At 41.1% G+C, this 13,842-nt stretch overlaps 1 protein-coding gene across 3 annotated transcripts in view; it reads left to right on the plus strand.

Moving 5' to 3' along the window:
- The window catches only part of pacs2 (phosphofurin acidic cluster sorting protein 2), a 63,667-nt gene that overhangs the window by 41,642 nt on the left and 8,183 nt on the right, over positions 1-13,842 (plus strand). The window contains exons 4-20 of one of the 3 annotated variants that reach the window (XM_039603647.1): positions 224-349; positions 1,754-1,916; positions 2,208-2,281; positions 2,387-2,467; positions 3,232-3,288; positions 3,374-3,528; positions 4,849-4,939; positions 5,305-5,364; positions 5,616-5,740; positions 5,909-6,041; positions 6,517-6,621; positions 6,785-6,891; positions 6,983-7,137; positions 8,289-8,399; positions 9,297-9,405; positions 9,993-10,025; positions 13,284-13,326. In XM_039603647.1, the coding sequence (XP_039459581.1) occupies positions 224-349; positions 1,754-1,916; positions 2,208-2,281; positions 2,387-2,467; positions 3,232-3,288; positions 3,374-3,528; positions 4,849-4,939; positions 5,305-5,364; positions 5,616-5,740; positions 5,909-6,041; positions 6,517-6,621; positions 6,785-6,891; positions 6,983-7,137; positions 8,289-8,399; positions 9,297-9,405; positions 9,993-10,025; positions 13,284-13,326 (1,728 nt within the window). Of the gene's footprint in view, positions 1-223; positions 350-1,753; positions 1,917-2,207; positions 2,282-2,386; positions 2,468-3,228; positions 3,289-3,373; positions 3,529-4,848; positions 4,940-5,304; positions 5,365-5,615; positions 5,741-5,908; positions 6,042-6,516; positions 6,622-6,784; positions 6,892-6,982; positions 7,138-8,288; positions 8,400-9,296; positions 9,406-9,992; positions 10,026-13,283; positions 13,327-13,842 lie in introns of all 3 variants that reach the window. The other 2 variants (XM_031733456.2, XM_039603648.1) reach the window with 2 other exon arrangements.

Below are 13,842 nucleotides of genomic sequence, written 5' to 3' on the forward strand. Positions count from 1 at the left end.
TCCAGTTTGCCTCGCTGACGGTTTTGAACACCAGTTCTGGCTTTTTCTATGAATTTGTTTTTGTTTTTTGTCTTTTTATGGACTTTGCTAAGAATAAGTGAAATATAGAATATCAACAGATCTTTGCTTTATTGTTAAAATCTATACTCAAAGCTATGGGTCCAAATATGAATGAGTAACTTACACTTTTTCCTCTTTGTTTTCCTGTTTCTCTCACACTCAGTACCCACACTTCTTAAAGCGGGAAGGAAACAAGCTGCAGATCATGCTCCAGCGGCGGAAAAGATACAAGAACCGAACCATTTTAGGCTACAAGACTCTCGCGATTGGATCTATCGATATGTCAGAGGTACAGTCTTGCCCTGCATACATGCTCATGTTGTTCCCCTCGAGTTTTAACAGTGGGCTCAGGAGCTCTGCTGCACTTTGTGTTGTGTTCTTAAGTTTCTCTTTAATAGCAGAAAAGTGCCGGTCATTTTTCTACCATCGTGCCAAAACAATTAAAACTGAAAAGTAATAATTGAAAGCCTTAAATTATCCTTAACATGTCCCTTTGTGTGGATATAGTTGCTTTTTTTTCCATTTCAACACAGATTATGATTTTTATTAAATAAATACACGTTTTATTGTTGTTCAAATTAGAGGTTTATAAGTTCTAATAAAAGTATCTTCTGAATTAGGGCTCATAACCCAAGGAGATGTCGGGCAGCTTTTTGTGCTCATCCAAAAACCAAGTGACTGATTATGAGCCCTTGGCACAGACTTGTAAAAGATCCTGTCCTATATAGACTCTCAAACTTAAAGAAACACACAGCGACCTCAAATCTCAAACCACAAGTCAAGCTGTTGGTGTTGTTGTTGTAATGTAATGTATCATATCTTTGTCATGCCTTGTACCTCGTTATGGTAGTGAACAGCTGCTTCAGAGACTCTGTACTGAATGTTGTCCAGCAGGCCTGGTTTTTTCATCTTTTCAAAATCCCCCAAAAAAGGTAACTTCTCTTTGAACATTTTCTGTAACCATCATGAAGAAAATTAACAGGTTTTTTTTTAGCAGTAACACAGGTTTAAAGCATTTATTCTCTTATATTTTTAGTAGAAGAATCTTTTATGTTTTAGGTGCACTTCCATGATGTTTACATGAGATATTAAGCATTTGTAAATCAGCAAACATATGTACAGTGGCTTCAGAAAGAGGTTAAAAATAGAGGAAATAATAGACACAGGCTTTTTGTGTTTTAAGAAAACCTTGAAGACACAAATGAACGGCTTGATTTCACTGCACATGATGCTGATCCACCAAGGAGTTCCCGTTTGGCTGACAAAGCTCAGCGGAGCTTATTAAGGTCACATCTCTGCAGCTGAGAGAAGGATAAAAAAACATTTATGCAGCTGAGATTGGGGGGAAAAAAGAAGAAGCACGGAGCTGTACTGACTCAAAAGAAAGAAACGGTCCTTACAGTTTCAGCTAAAGGATTTAAATCTGTGAACAAAACCTACCACATAAGATGCAGTGTAAGCTGCTGCAGGGGGATGTATGCAGTCTCGTGAGACTGTTGGAACAGAAAGGATCGGTCTGATTTCCAGCAGTATTGTCCTTAAGTAACCTGGGTTTGTTCTCTGCTGAGGTGCCGTGGAAGAAGGCATTTGACCTTCAGCTGTTTGTGTGAAGCCTCTTAGGTAGTGCAGCACCTGCAGGAGGTGACTGAACTGGGCATTTCCTCTCCCCCTCATGATGTTTGGCCTCTCGCAGGTGATGCAGCACCCGACAGAGGGAGGCCAGGTTCTGCCTCTCTGCAGCAACCAGAAAGACATGCTTGGAAAAGTGGCAGAGATCTGGATCTTTTCCCTGTCCAGTCAGCCAATAGACCATGAGGAGGCAGCCCTGCAGGGAGGACAGAAGATCAAATGCTCTGGTATGCTTTGCTTCTCATTACCCCTGATGCTCTGAGGCAAAAACAGCAGGACGCCATCATAATCACCTAATATGCTTGAGGAGTTAAACAGAGTGGCGTTTCACAGGGTTTAGAGTGTTTTTTTCCCCCACTTCTCTTTCTCTAATCACCCTGAAAGCAATAAAATCCAGGTAGCATGCAACATCGTGCATATATTTAGAAACTGGCTGGTTGTCAAATTTTAAAGGGTCATCGAAAAATGTATGAAGCATCTTCTACACTCAGAGTCTTTAATTTGCCTGCTGTCTCCAGATAACTACTCAGAAGAAGAGTACGAGAGCTTCTCCTCAGAGCAGGAGGCCAGCGATGACGCCGTGCAGCCACAGGTGATTTTATTTGGGGGGATAACATGTTTTGCATTATTCAGGTCAGTCTGTATTCTCTCTGTTTTATTTTTAAAAATATACATGTTGTGTCCTTCATGTTTTCAGGATCTCGAGGATGACGAGTATGACGTGAGAAAGCCAAAGAAGCAAAGGAGGTCGATTGTAAGGACTCCCTCCATCACCAGAGTAAGAGATGTGAAACAGCAACTGGAGGTCTAGTCTGAGCATCTCTGCCTGCAGGGAAACAAAGCTTTCTCTGTGAAAGTGAATGTGTGGTTAATTCTCCATCCAACCACAGCGTGACAAGTTAACCTTTAAGAGTTTGGCCTGATGAAGAAAGCCGTGTTAATTAGAGAGCTTTAGATTAATTTTGTCGTCATTTTCGCCTTTCTGCACTCTAACAGCTTAACCAAGGTTAATTGGCTTCTCTTGTAAAGATAATTTAGTTTCTTTCTTTATCTTGGCATGTGTTCTGAACCACAACAAAAGAATTCCAGATTCTGATGAAACTTTGTTGCTGCATTGTAAAACAAAGGGCTCGGGAGTCCAGTTGACTCGTGGGTTTTACCTGTTTTTGCTCCATAGAATCATTTTCATTTGAGGTAAAACTACTACATATACTACATTATACACCTATAATTAGCTGCTTTTCAACAAACCTAAACAGCAGATGATGGATGTTATAAGGCTCAGCAAGCCGGAGCAGCAGATGAAAGCCTCAGAAAGCAGATGGAGGATGATGTTGCTTGATTATCGATTTACATGAGCACACACGGCAAAATCGATACCCAGCCAACACTGCAAATGTATCTACTGCTGGTAAAATGACTAAATTGGAGGAGCTCCTGCTCAGCAGTGGCTGCAGCTGTTTTTTGTACTGGCCGAAGTAAATCAGAACTAGGTCACAATCTGACGTGCGGTTCTGCGTTTGTTCTCCTGTGTTTTAGCAGCAGAACTTTAAGCAGCGTGTGGTGGCTCTTCTGAAGAGGTTCAGAGTTTCAGATGAGGTGAGTGTCACCGTCTTGCGTTGGTCTGGTCGTCTGACTGTGGAGCTGCAGAGCCATCGGATATGTGATGTTTGTATTTGTAAAGGTGCTGGACTCGGAGCAAGACCCTGCAGAGCCGCCTCCTGATGTGGAGGAGGAGGATGTGGACCTGGACAGCGTGGAGTTTGAGAACCCCAGCGACAGCGGCCCAGACATGGATGATGACGACAGCGTCCTCAGTACGCCGAAACCTAAACTGAAGTGAGTGACATACTTATCCATGGTGTCCATGGATTTCCTGCTGGTTAGACTACATGGACTGTATATAAAAGACAGATGTAGTTTCTGGTCTTCCACAAAACACAACGGAAATAGGAAAAAACAAAACAGAAATAGGAAAAAACAAAACAGAAATAGGAAAAAACAGATTTCCAAAAGCACAAGGGAAGTGTTTCTGGGGAGACAATAACCCGACGGACCAGTTGCAGGAACCAAAATATGCTAAGAATTGCGCTGGGAGACACATAAAAGAAGTGGAGGATCTATCGGTTTTGTGAGGAAAGAAAAGATGAGGGGTAAGTGTGTTAGCCTAACTATTAGCCTAAAAATCCATCATCATTATTATATGAATCGTGATAAAACACGCCTACCATGCTTTGGGTTCCTGCAACTGGTCCGTCGGGTTATTGTCTCCCCAGAAACACTTCCCTTGTGCTTTTGGAAATCCGTTTTTTCCTATTTCTGTCTTCTTTTTTCCTGTTTCCGTTGTTGTTTTTCCTATTTCCGTTGTGTTTTGTGTGCTTTTGCAGCGTTTTTCTTATTGCTGGTGTTTTCTTAAGTTGCAGTCCGTTTGGCCTCTCAGGGCCACCGTACCTTTACTAGTTTCAGCTCTTCGTTAATACAGCACAGTGTTTATTTTGTAAATAGTTTTCCCGTTTACAAGATATTCCCTCAAATATTCCTTAAAATAGACAACAAAGAAGGGGCACGCTTTAGGATGTGGCCTCTTTTTGATTGACAAGGTGTGAATCTGCAGTTTACTTGGTGTATCAGTCAAACCTGGTTCTCTGTGTAAGTCGGCAAACCAGTTCACAGCAGCTGCGTCCATTTTACCTGCTCTAATGCAACGTTGGCAGAAATTCTTTTTAATTTGTTACAGTTGGTCCATATTTTTCCGAAAATATCCTGAATAATGAAAATGTTTAAAAACGATTCATAAAACGGCCCAAAAGACTCATGTCTTTATGTTTGGATAAGAAATTGGGAAACAGGTGCAGAGTTTATTGGGACACGTGAAAACTTATTTGGAAATATAATATGCAAGTCAAAACAGAGTTTGCACAACTCAAACTTTCAGATTTGGATTCATCACTCCATAAGACTGATTTTCAGTCCACTTCTTGTGTAATTTGGCATAGATCAGCCGTTTCTCCCTGTTTCTGTTTCTTAGGAATGGATGCTTAACAGACTGAACTCATTTCTGGTCTTAAGACAAACTGGCCGTGTAAGACTGCCAAGTCAATAAACCTAAGCAGGTATATTTACATGATGTGAAACAAATGTATTTTTCTTCTGTTTCAGGCCATATTTTGAGGGTCTCTCCCTCTCGAGCTCTCAGACTGAGATTGGCAGCATCCACAGCAGTCGGAGCCACAGGGAGCCTCCCAGCCCGGTGAGACCCCCGACACACGAGCACATTGTGAAACACCAAATGGCCTCAAGTAGTTTCTGCTTATCTTCCACATTAATTGATTTCAAATCTCCTCCTTCACTTAAACAAATGAGTTAAATAACATGTGAGTGAACAGCTGGAGCCAGGTGAGCTGCTCTGATGGCTTCTCTGGCTCAGACTTTTCCTTCAACCTTCAGGTTTATCCCTCTGGTTGCCTGTTTGCGAAGCTGTAGGGCTTTAGTTGAACTAACAATTCATGATGATATGTCGAGTCAGACAATGCTTTACTTTCTCTGAAATTAAAGTTTCCCAGAGTCCATCAAATCCAGGTGATGTTTATTATTCTTCCCACAACCTCGTTCCAGATTGACCCAGATAAAACCAAGTGCACCGGGGATGACGGCGTGTCTGATAACATCCCTTTTGTGAGTGTGAACCTAAGCTTTTTCAGATTGATGCCCTGACTCAATATTGTTATTTTATTATATCTAAGAAAGGCTAAAGAAGATCTCCTGTGTTCTCTGTAAGACTGTCAATAAAACCTGTAATCCAAAGACGATCCTTAAGGCATTTAAGATGTGAAAAAGTGTTGAAGAGCAAGAATGCACAAACACATCTGCCAGCTCTTAGCTCATAAACACTGTTCCTGTTTTTCTATGCTTTTGTTTTCCCTCAGGAGCAGCCAGAGGCGGTGACCCCGACCACAGAGTTGGAGATGGACAACATGGACACATTTTTAGAGAGACTCCCACCGAGTGGCAAAATGACCAAAACAGAGTCTCTTATCATTTCATCCAACAGGTAAATATACATAATTTAATGATAACACACTTATTTCAAGCCTGTAAAGGCAACGCTGTAAATGCGTATGCATGATTCTTCGTGTCTGAATGCAAAGAATTGTTTAACTTCCACGAGCTGTAAAAACGATCCTCTGTCTCTCTCTTCCTTTGCTGTTTTTGCTTTCAGGCAGGAACCAAAGTTGGCAGGCAGGCGAGGCAGGAGCACGTCGCTGAAGGAGCGCCAACCCAGCAGGCCCCAGAATGAGAGGGCCAACAGCCTGGACAATGAGCGGTCTCTGGATACCAGATGCCACCTACAGGTAGGAGGGTAGAAGTGCAGGGGAAACCAAAAACAAACCAAAAACTGAGTTTTCTTTTATTCACAGGTGTGGGAAAGATTTTCTGAATATTAAAGATTTATTTTTGGCATTTAGCCTTTATTTGACAGTTCAGCAGTGAAGAATAGACAAGAAAGGAGGAAAAACGTGTCGATGGAAGACACATAACAAAGGGTGGCAGGGTGAACTCAAAACCAGACCATCTCATTTCAGCCAGAAAGCATAAGCCAGCGCCCAGGAATGTTAAAACAGTTAATATGAAGATTGTTCTCAATTCAGGCAAGAGAGTCACTGTTTTGGCAGTATATATGTATAGGGCAGAGGTGCTTATTGTAATGTGTGTCTGTGTGTTAATGTATTCATAGACATGCCTAATAGAGTGTGCCAGAAAAGAAAAGTATGAGATCTTACATTAACATTAACCTAACATTAAGGTTTACCTATTTTACTTCCCTAGATTCCCAGAAAGACAGTGTATGACCAACTTAACCACATCCTAGTATCTGATAACCACCTCCCTGATAGTATCATCCTCATCAACACGTCTGACTGGCAGGGCCAGGTAAGCAGCAGGCCTTTTCAAAGATAAAGGTCTTACTTACTTGTATATAATTTTCATTTAGGTCATTTAATTCATTTAATTTTCTTTGACCAGTAGTTTTTAAGTGTTTAAATGTTTGCAGAGCATTAATTATTGGCTTATAATGGAGTCCCTCCTCTCTCAGTATCTTTCAGACATGCTGCAAAACCACCATCTGCCAGTGGTCTGCACCTGCACCACGGCCGACATCCAAGCTGCGTTCAACACCATCGTCTCCCGCATACAGAGATTGTAAGTCTGCCTCCCATGTTTTATGAAAGCACGCACACTGTGGATTCATATTACAGTAATCCAGAGCTGCGCTGCTCGTTTTTCTCCCTAGCTGCAACTGTAACTCCCAGACGCCTGTTCCTATAAAGATAGCGGTGGCCGGAGCGCAGCACTACCTCAGTGCAGTTCTGAGGCTTTTTGTGGACCACCTGTCCCACAAAACTCCTGACTGGCTCGGCTACATGAGGTTCCTCATCATCCCTCTAGGTTAGTGATGGTGTAGCTCTTGTCTCTTCTGTTGTTATGTGCACCAGTGGCACGTATGCTATATGGACAGAAGTGTTGGGCCACTTACACATTACACCGACAGGAAAAGCGAGGCCGTGCTGTGAAGCTCCCGGCACACAGTTTTTGTGCTGATGTTAATGCCATAGGTGGTTTAGAGCTCTGCAGTTAGAGATTCAGCAGAGCTTGGGCGATATGATTTCTCACATAAGTTATTATATTGGGTTTTGCTTTCCAGAAGCATTTTCTGTCACAGTCAGTCAGAATCAGCAGTGAAGCTGCTAAACAGGAAGTCAAGCTGCTATACAGGAAGTCAAGGCTCCGTTCTCATTTCTCAGTTTGTGCCTTCTCGATTCCTTTCCTCACATCTTAGTCCCTTCAACCAGGGAAGAAAGAAGGAGAGAGGAGCTGAGGTGACACGCATTTATCAAAATCCTTGCTTCAAATCCTGCTGTATTCCTGATATAACTGTGTTTGTGACATTTTTATTTTTAAGGCCACTTCTAATAAAAATCAAATAGTTGACCAATTTATAAATACCTCAAACACTTTATGAATAGACATAAATTATTCTGCTCCTTCCCTGGTTTATATATCCCAGCTGTGTGCAACTCTGTTATACGCTGCATGTAAAAATATATCAATTATATCTCCTCACACAAGCCTCCTCTCTCCTCCGACCTCTGACCTCCAGATAGATTTTGGGACCCGGTCATGTCCTTTAGCATGGCATACAGAGGCACAGGCAGGAGGACTGAGGACAGAGGAGACAAGGGGGCACAAATGAGAGAAATGAGAAAGCGACGTGCGCTCAGGGCCTCACTGTAAGGAAGCAAAAGCAGCTTTGTGGGATTTGACCACTAAAGCTAAAAACTTTCATGAGCCATCTGGATATTGTGTTTGTTTTCATACTGGCACATTTGTGAAAAGCAGACCAGCAGCTTTTTCAGAGGTCTTGTGCTCTACTAATTTTTCAATATTTAAAAGTGCTGTATTTGTTTAAATTGTGCAGTGCTGTTAATATTAGTTTTAACCTTGTTGTGCTGGAAACGCGGTGGTGATATTGATGTCAAGCTGCAGCAACTCTGCACTGTTTTTTTTAATCACGACTCTCTCTCTTCCATTGGCTTTAGGTGCACACCCAGTCTCCAAGTATCTCGGCACTATTGACTATCGATACAACACTTTGTTCCAAGATGCTGCCTGGAGGGACCTGTTTCACAAACCAGAGGCTCCAGTTGTTGGTGGGCTGTCACGCCTTTCTTTGAACAACATAACACTCATTTGTTCCCAGTTTAAAGAGCTTTTAAAGACCCAGTGAAATCCAATTATTTTAACCAGAAACATGATTATGATGTTACACGCTCACTAGCCACTTTATTAGGTACACCTATTTGCTTGTTAACACAAGTATCTAATAAGGCATTAACCTGCTGAAGCTCAAATTGAAACTAAAAATGAGGGAGAAAGTGGATTTAAAGGACTTTGAATGTGTCATGGTCATTGATGCCATCTGCTGGGATTTTCCCATGCAACCATCTCTAGGGTTTTACATAGAATGGTCCGGAAAAAGAAAAAACAACATCCAGTGAGTGGCAGATTTTCTTTGAGCTGCCAGGACAGTAACACTGAAGAGCATCTCTAAATGCACAACACCCCAGACATTGAAGCAGATGGGCTACAGCAGCAGAAGAGCACACCAGATCCTTCTCCTGTCAGCTCAGAACATTAAACCGAGGCTACAGTTTGCACCAAAGTTGGACAACAGACGAATGCTGCGTGTCTGGTGGTCTCAATTTTAGCTCCTACGTTCGCTCAGATCATCTCAAAGGAGTTTATTGAACATGATAGAAAGTTTGCTATATTCAAATGGCTTCCACAGTCACTGGATCATAGTCCAGTGAAGCACCTGTGAGATGTTGGGAACTGGACTTTCTCATCAGGGATGTGTAGCCCACAAATCAAAATCTGAGGAATATTTCCAGCACCTTGTCGAATCTATAACAAGTATTATGGTAATTCTGAAGGCAACAGTTGATCCATACCGGTAGCAGTAAAGTATACCTAATAAAATGGCTGGTGAGTGAATACTGTATGTTGCTGACTCTGTAATCAGGCACTAATCACCATCTCCCTTACAGTCCAGGAGAGCCCAGATGTCGTCTCCAGGGTAACACAGTATATGGTGGGAGCTAACGGAGCTCATCAGCTCCCTATCGCAGAGGCCATGCTCACCTACAAGCAGAAGAGGTACGCGTTTTTTTTCTCAGGATTTCACCCTCAGAGTTACAATCTACTTGTTATCAGAGATGCATGGAAGCCTTTGTTTTGGGCGTTACAGTGAAAAAGTCTGAGTCTTTATGTTTCCTCTAACAAATGCTTCTAATGCAGAGCTTTCAGTATTTTTTAAACAGGGTTTTATATGTTTTTTTTAAAGAGAAATCCACAGTGATAAGTTACTAGAATCTCCCTGAACATTACAAATTGAATTAAAAATATCTGCACTGTAAATATGCTTCTATGCTGCAAGTTATTCACACGTACAAGAAGGTTTTAAAGCAAACATTAACTACGGAGAGTAGATTAACATTTGCTAGTAGTAAACAGCCAGCTTAGCTCAGGGGAAGATTAAAGGCCACAGACATGAGGTGCACCTTCTGTTTTCCATTCAGCCCCTTTTTGAAAGAAATACTGAGTGAATAGTTTCACTAATGTTGCAGGGTTTGTCTGTTTGTGTGGGGGTGGGTAGTGTGTCTTCTAAGCATCACTGTGTTTCCATCACTGTGTGAGTGAATAACATGATTTATCTTTGTGTTGTATGTTTTCTTTCTTTGAAGGAAAAAGAGCTTTCATTTTGATTTTGCAGTAAGGTATTGTGAACGATAGTCTGTTTCTCATGTAGCCTGGTGATTCATGCGCTTTCTCTGTGTTTCACGCATTTCTCCTTGAACCCTCTCATTGTTTTTTGGATCTTGTCGCTTTAACAGCTGGCTAAATTATCAAAAGTTTTCACTGTAAGCTTTGCAGACTAAAGCTGCAACGACACAGGAGCAGTATGAGATGTTTGAAGCTGCACCAGATAAAGTTTTGATTTAGACGTTTTTATGAAATCAGCCAGTAGGATGAAAAGGAGCTTTATACACTGATTGCATTTCTCAGCTTATAAAGATATTTAAAAATAAATAAAATAACCCCATTGGTTAGGATGTTGTGTAAAATATATATGTGACAGGAGCACGGTGACCACTGTGTGTGTTTTCTATCAGTTTCAAAGTTAAATGTTTCCCCATTTCTCAGTTCAGAGCCTCCTTTGGTTGCAATTCTCCCTTCTGGAAGCATAGGTTGTTCAAAAACATGTGTATCTCATTCAACATCGGAGCTTTCACACATGTGCATATTTCCCCAAGTCTGGTGCACTAAAGTGATAGCATCTCTAGTAATATGCACGCTCTTGTTTGAGCTGTGAACTCGTACAAAGCCAGATGGGTCCCCCTCTTGTTTGGCCCAGAGGAGGTCAATTTAAAAAAGGAATTCGAGTTTTGATTGGTCAGGCCAAAAGACTTTCTGGCACGTATATCAAATGAGAACTGCCTCATGTATTTTATTAACATGTAGAGGTTTAACTGTTCTTCAGAACTGCTTCTCACACCATGTGGATATTTCCACTGCTGTGCATGTTTGTTTTCAATGCAGTGCCATCTCAAGATTAGGTTTTTAGCTTTGCATCTTGATATTTCCCCTGACTCTTGGAATCAGATGTTTAAAAACCCCTAATTCTTTAATTAATTGACCAACTTTAATGTTAGATGTTGGAGTAGCTGTTTACTTTCTCCATTCTTTAGTTGCCCACTGTTTTTGCAAACAAGGCTGTTGTGGTAGAGAGAGTAATAGCTTCGTAGTGCAGTGTTTAACACAACCGTCAAAAGTAATGTAGTTGTAATAGAGAGGGGAAGATTTATATATCATTTCTATCTGCTCATAAAGAAACAACTATTGGGTGATTAGTAAACTGAGCTGAGCCCATCTCTGTGCTAAATGTGCTAAATGTGCTAAAAGCTAACGAAAACTGATTTAAATGGATGTTACAGCAGTAATAACCCTGCACATAATTCTCTGTCAAACAGGAATTGGCATGTTTTGGTATGGATTAAATAAACATGATATAATATTTTAATTAGTGAACTTTTAATGTGCAGGAAGCAGATTTGATTCCTTTTGATTGGACCAGTGTTTTGATAATTAAATTTTATCAGCATCCGCTGAAGAGCTTTTAGTGCTGCATTTATGCAAGCGTTTGCTGAAACAGAACGATTCATTGCCTTAATTTTCAAGGAACAATCATGCTGTTAAAGTGGCAGGTGAACATTTACAATCAGCCTCTTTTGTTTCTCCCTCCCTGCTGTTTCGTGCTTCCCGGCCATTCATGTCTGTCTGTTATTTATCTACTAAGATGTATGAAATGTGGATACTGTCAGCAAAAATAGGGTGTTATGTTGATGCACTCGTCTTTTATTTAATTATGAACTGCAACCACCAACAACATTGTTTGGTTGAATTCAGTTTAATATCGGACAAACATTTTTATACATGTACACACAAATTACGCATATGAGTCTGTAAGGCTTTAATGGCTAAACAGGCAGAGTGAGGCATTTTTAATAGGCAGCATTCATTTACTGTATGAATATAATTTATTTCTAAATGATTTTAACAGGCTGTGTCCTAGAGAAGTCCAGGTGATTTGATTATTTTTATTTTATTTAATGTAATAGCTTAATAAGCACAAGTGTATATATCCATTTATAGTGGAGTTTCACTCTTTATATGCGCTTGCCTGTAGGTAAATATCCATGCATAAATCTGAGGTAAATCTTTAGACGACTCTTCTGGATGTTCAGTAAATAATTTTAATAAGTTACTGGAAATTGTGCAAATTTGTTTCAGTGAGAATTATTAAGAAAATATTTGGAGATTAATGAGATCATTGAGAAGTGCCACTCTTGGACGTGGAACAAGCTTATTTTAATTAGAGGAGTATAAATGCTTCTGTAAAGTGCATGTTCATAATTCAGCTGTCTTCAACTGTTTACATGGGTTGACGTGCATGTGCATCTTTCAGATATCAAACATTAAATTTAATGAATGGATGAAGTGGCTCGAACAATACTCACGTACTCTGTCGTGATCCATACCAGGCAGACATCAGGCTCTCTCTCTCTCCGGCTGCTCTGAAGTGATTACAGCAGAGATGTGTTTGTGTTGGGAAAACAAACCGTTACCTACTGTAGGCTGTCTCTCTCTCTCTCCCCCTCCTCTGTAGTCTCTCTGTTTCTTCCCTGGGGGGGCGATGGCAGGTTTCTTCAAGGCAAGAGCAACAACCTTTCGTGTCGCTGAACATCTTTACATTCAGAACACGTAGACCTACAGTACAGTAGAACTTTATGCCGGCTATTTTTCTGGGTATTTCCAGGAAAATAGTTCACACTGTAGAAGGCTTGTTAAATGTTGTAATGCACTACCTCTCACAGGTAGTGCATGGAGCCAAAAGGTTTTGGACTTAGGTTGGTGCTCTTCCTTTTCATCGACTCCTTTATGACTCTGTAGTTGAGTTGTTCCCCTGATGGACTTGCTGCCTTGCTGAACGCCCTCATGACTCTGTTTAGGTCGATCCAGTCTGGTGCTGCAGTGATTTGATGGCTTTGTTCGAGGCCCCAAATCGGCCAAAAGCTTGCATGTTTTGCTCTCTGCTTCTCCAGCTCCAATCAGAGGCCTGCCGTCAGGAAGTGAACCCGTTTTAGTGGAGGTTGAATCCAAGCAGCATGTGTGGCTGAGCTTTGCATAGTTCCCTATGCAAGAGAGGACTCAATTATTTCCAGATGTAAAACAATGGAAATCAGCATCACCCAAAGTCATTATGCACAAGCTACTAATGACTAGATTTCAATGTTACTAACTTTAGATTTACATTTCTTCAAATTATAATCTTCAAAAAATAATTTTTGTAGTACTCTTTGTAGCCAAGTTTAGGAAATGCTTGTAGCATGTACTCCCTTTAGAGCCAGCTTCTTTATTTTGATCAAACTCTAATTTCTCTCCTTGTGCCTTCTTGTTACCTGCACTCGTTACAGCCCGGATGAGGATTCATGTCAGAAATTCATTCCTTTTATTGGGGTAAGTATTATCTCTCTCTCTCTGGCATAACATTATGACCATTGACAGGTGACGTTTACCTCTTTATCGTGACACGTGTCAGTCAGTGGGATATATCAGGGAGTGAACATTTTGTCCTAAAAGTTGATGTGTTAGAAGCAGGAAAAATGGATGAGCTTGAAGCAGGTGAACGATGACCCAGACGACTGGGTCTGAGCATCTCCAAAACTACATCTCTTGTGGTGCTTTCTTGGTCTGCAGTGGTCAGTATCTGTCAAAAGCAATCCAAGGAAGGAACAGTGGTGAACCAGCGACAGGTCATGGGCAGCCAAGGCTCATTGATGCACGTGGGGAGTGAAGGCCGCACTGTTATGGAAAAACTTGATGCTGGTTCTGATTGAAAGAACCAGCATCAAGCATAGCGTCATAGCATAGCATCAGCATAACATCATGTGGATGTTACTTGGATAGGTACCACACCTAGCATTGCTGCAGAGGATGTACCCCCTTTTATAGAAATCGTATTCGCATCCTCTT

The sequence above is a fragment of the Oreochromis aureus genome, linkage group 19, assembly GCF_013358895.1.
Source record: "Oreochromis aureus strain Israel breed Guangdong linkage group 19, ZZ_aureus, whole genome shotgun sequence".
NCBI lineage: Eukaryota > Metazoa > Chordata > Actinopteri > Cichliformes > Cichlidae > Oreochromis > Oreochromis aureus.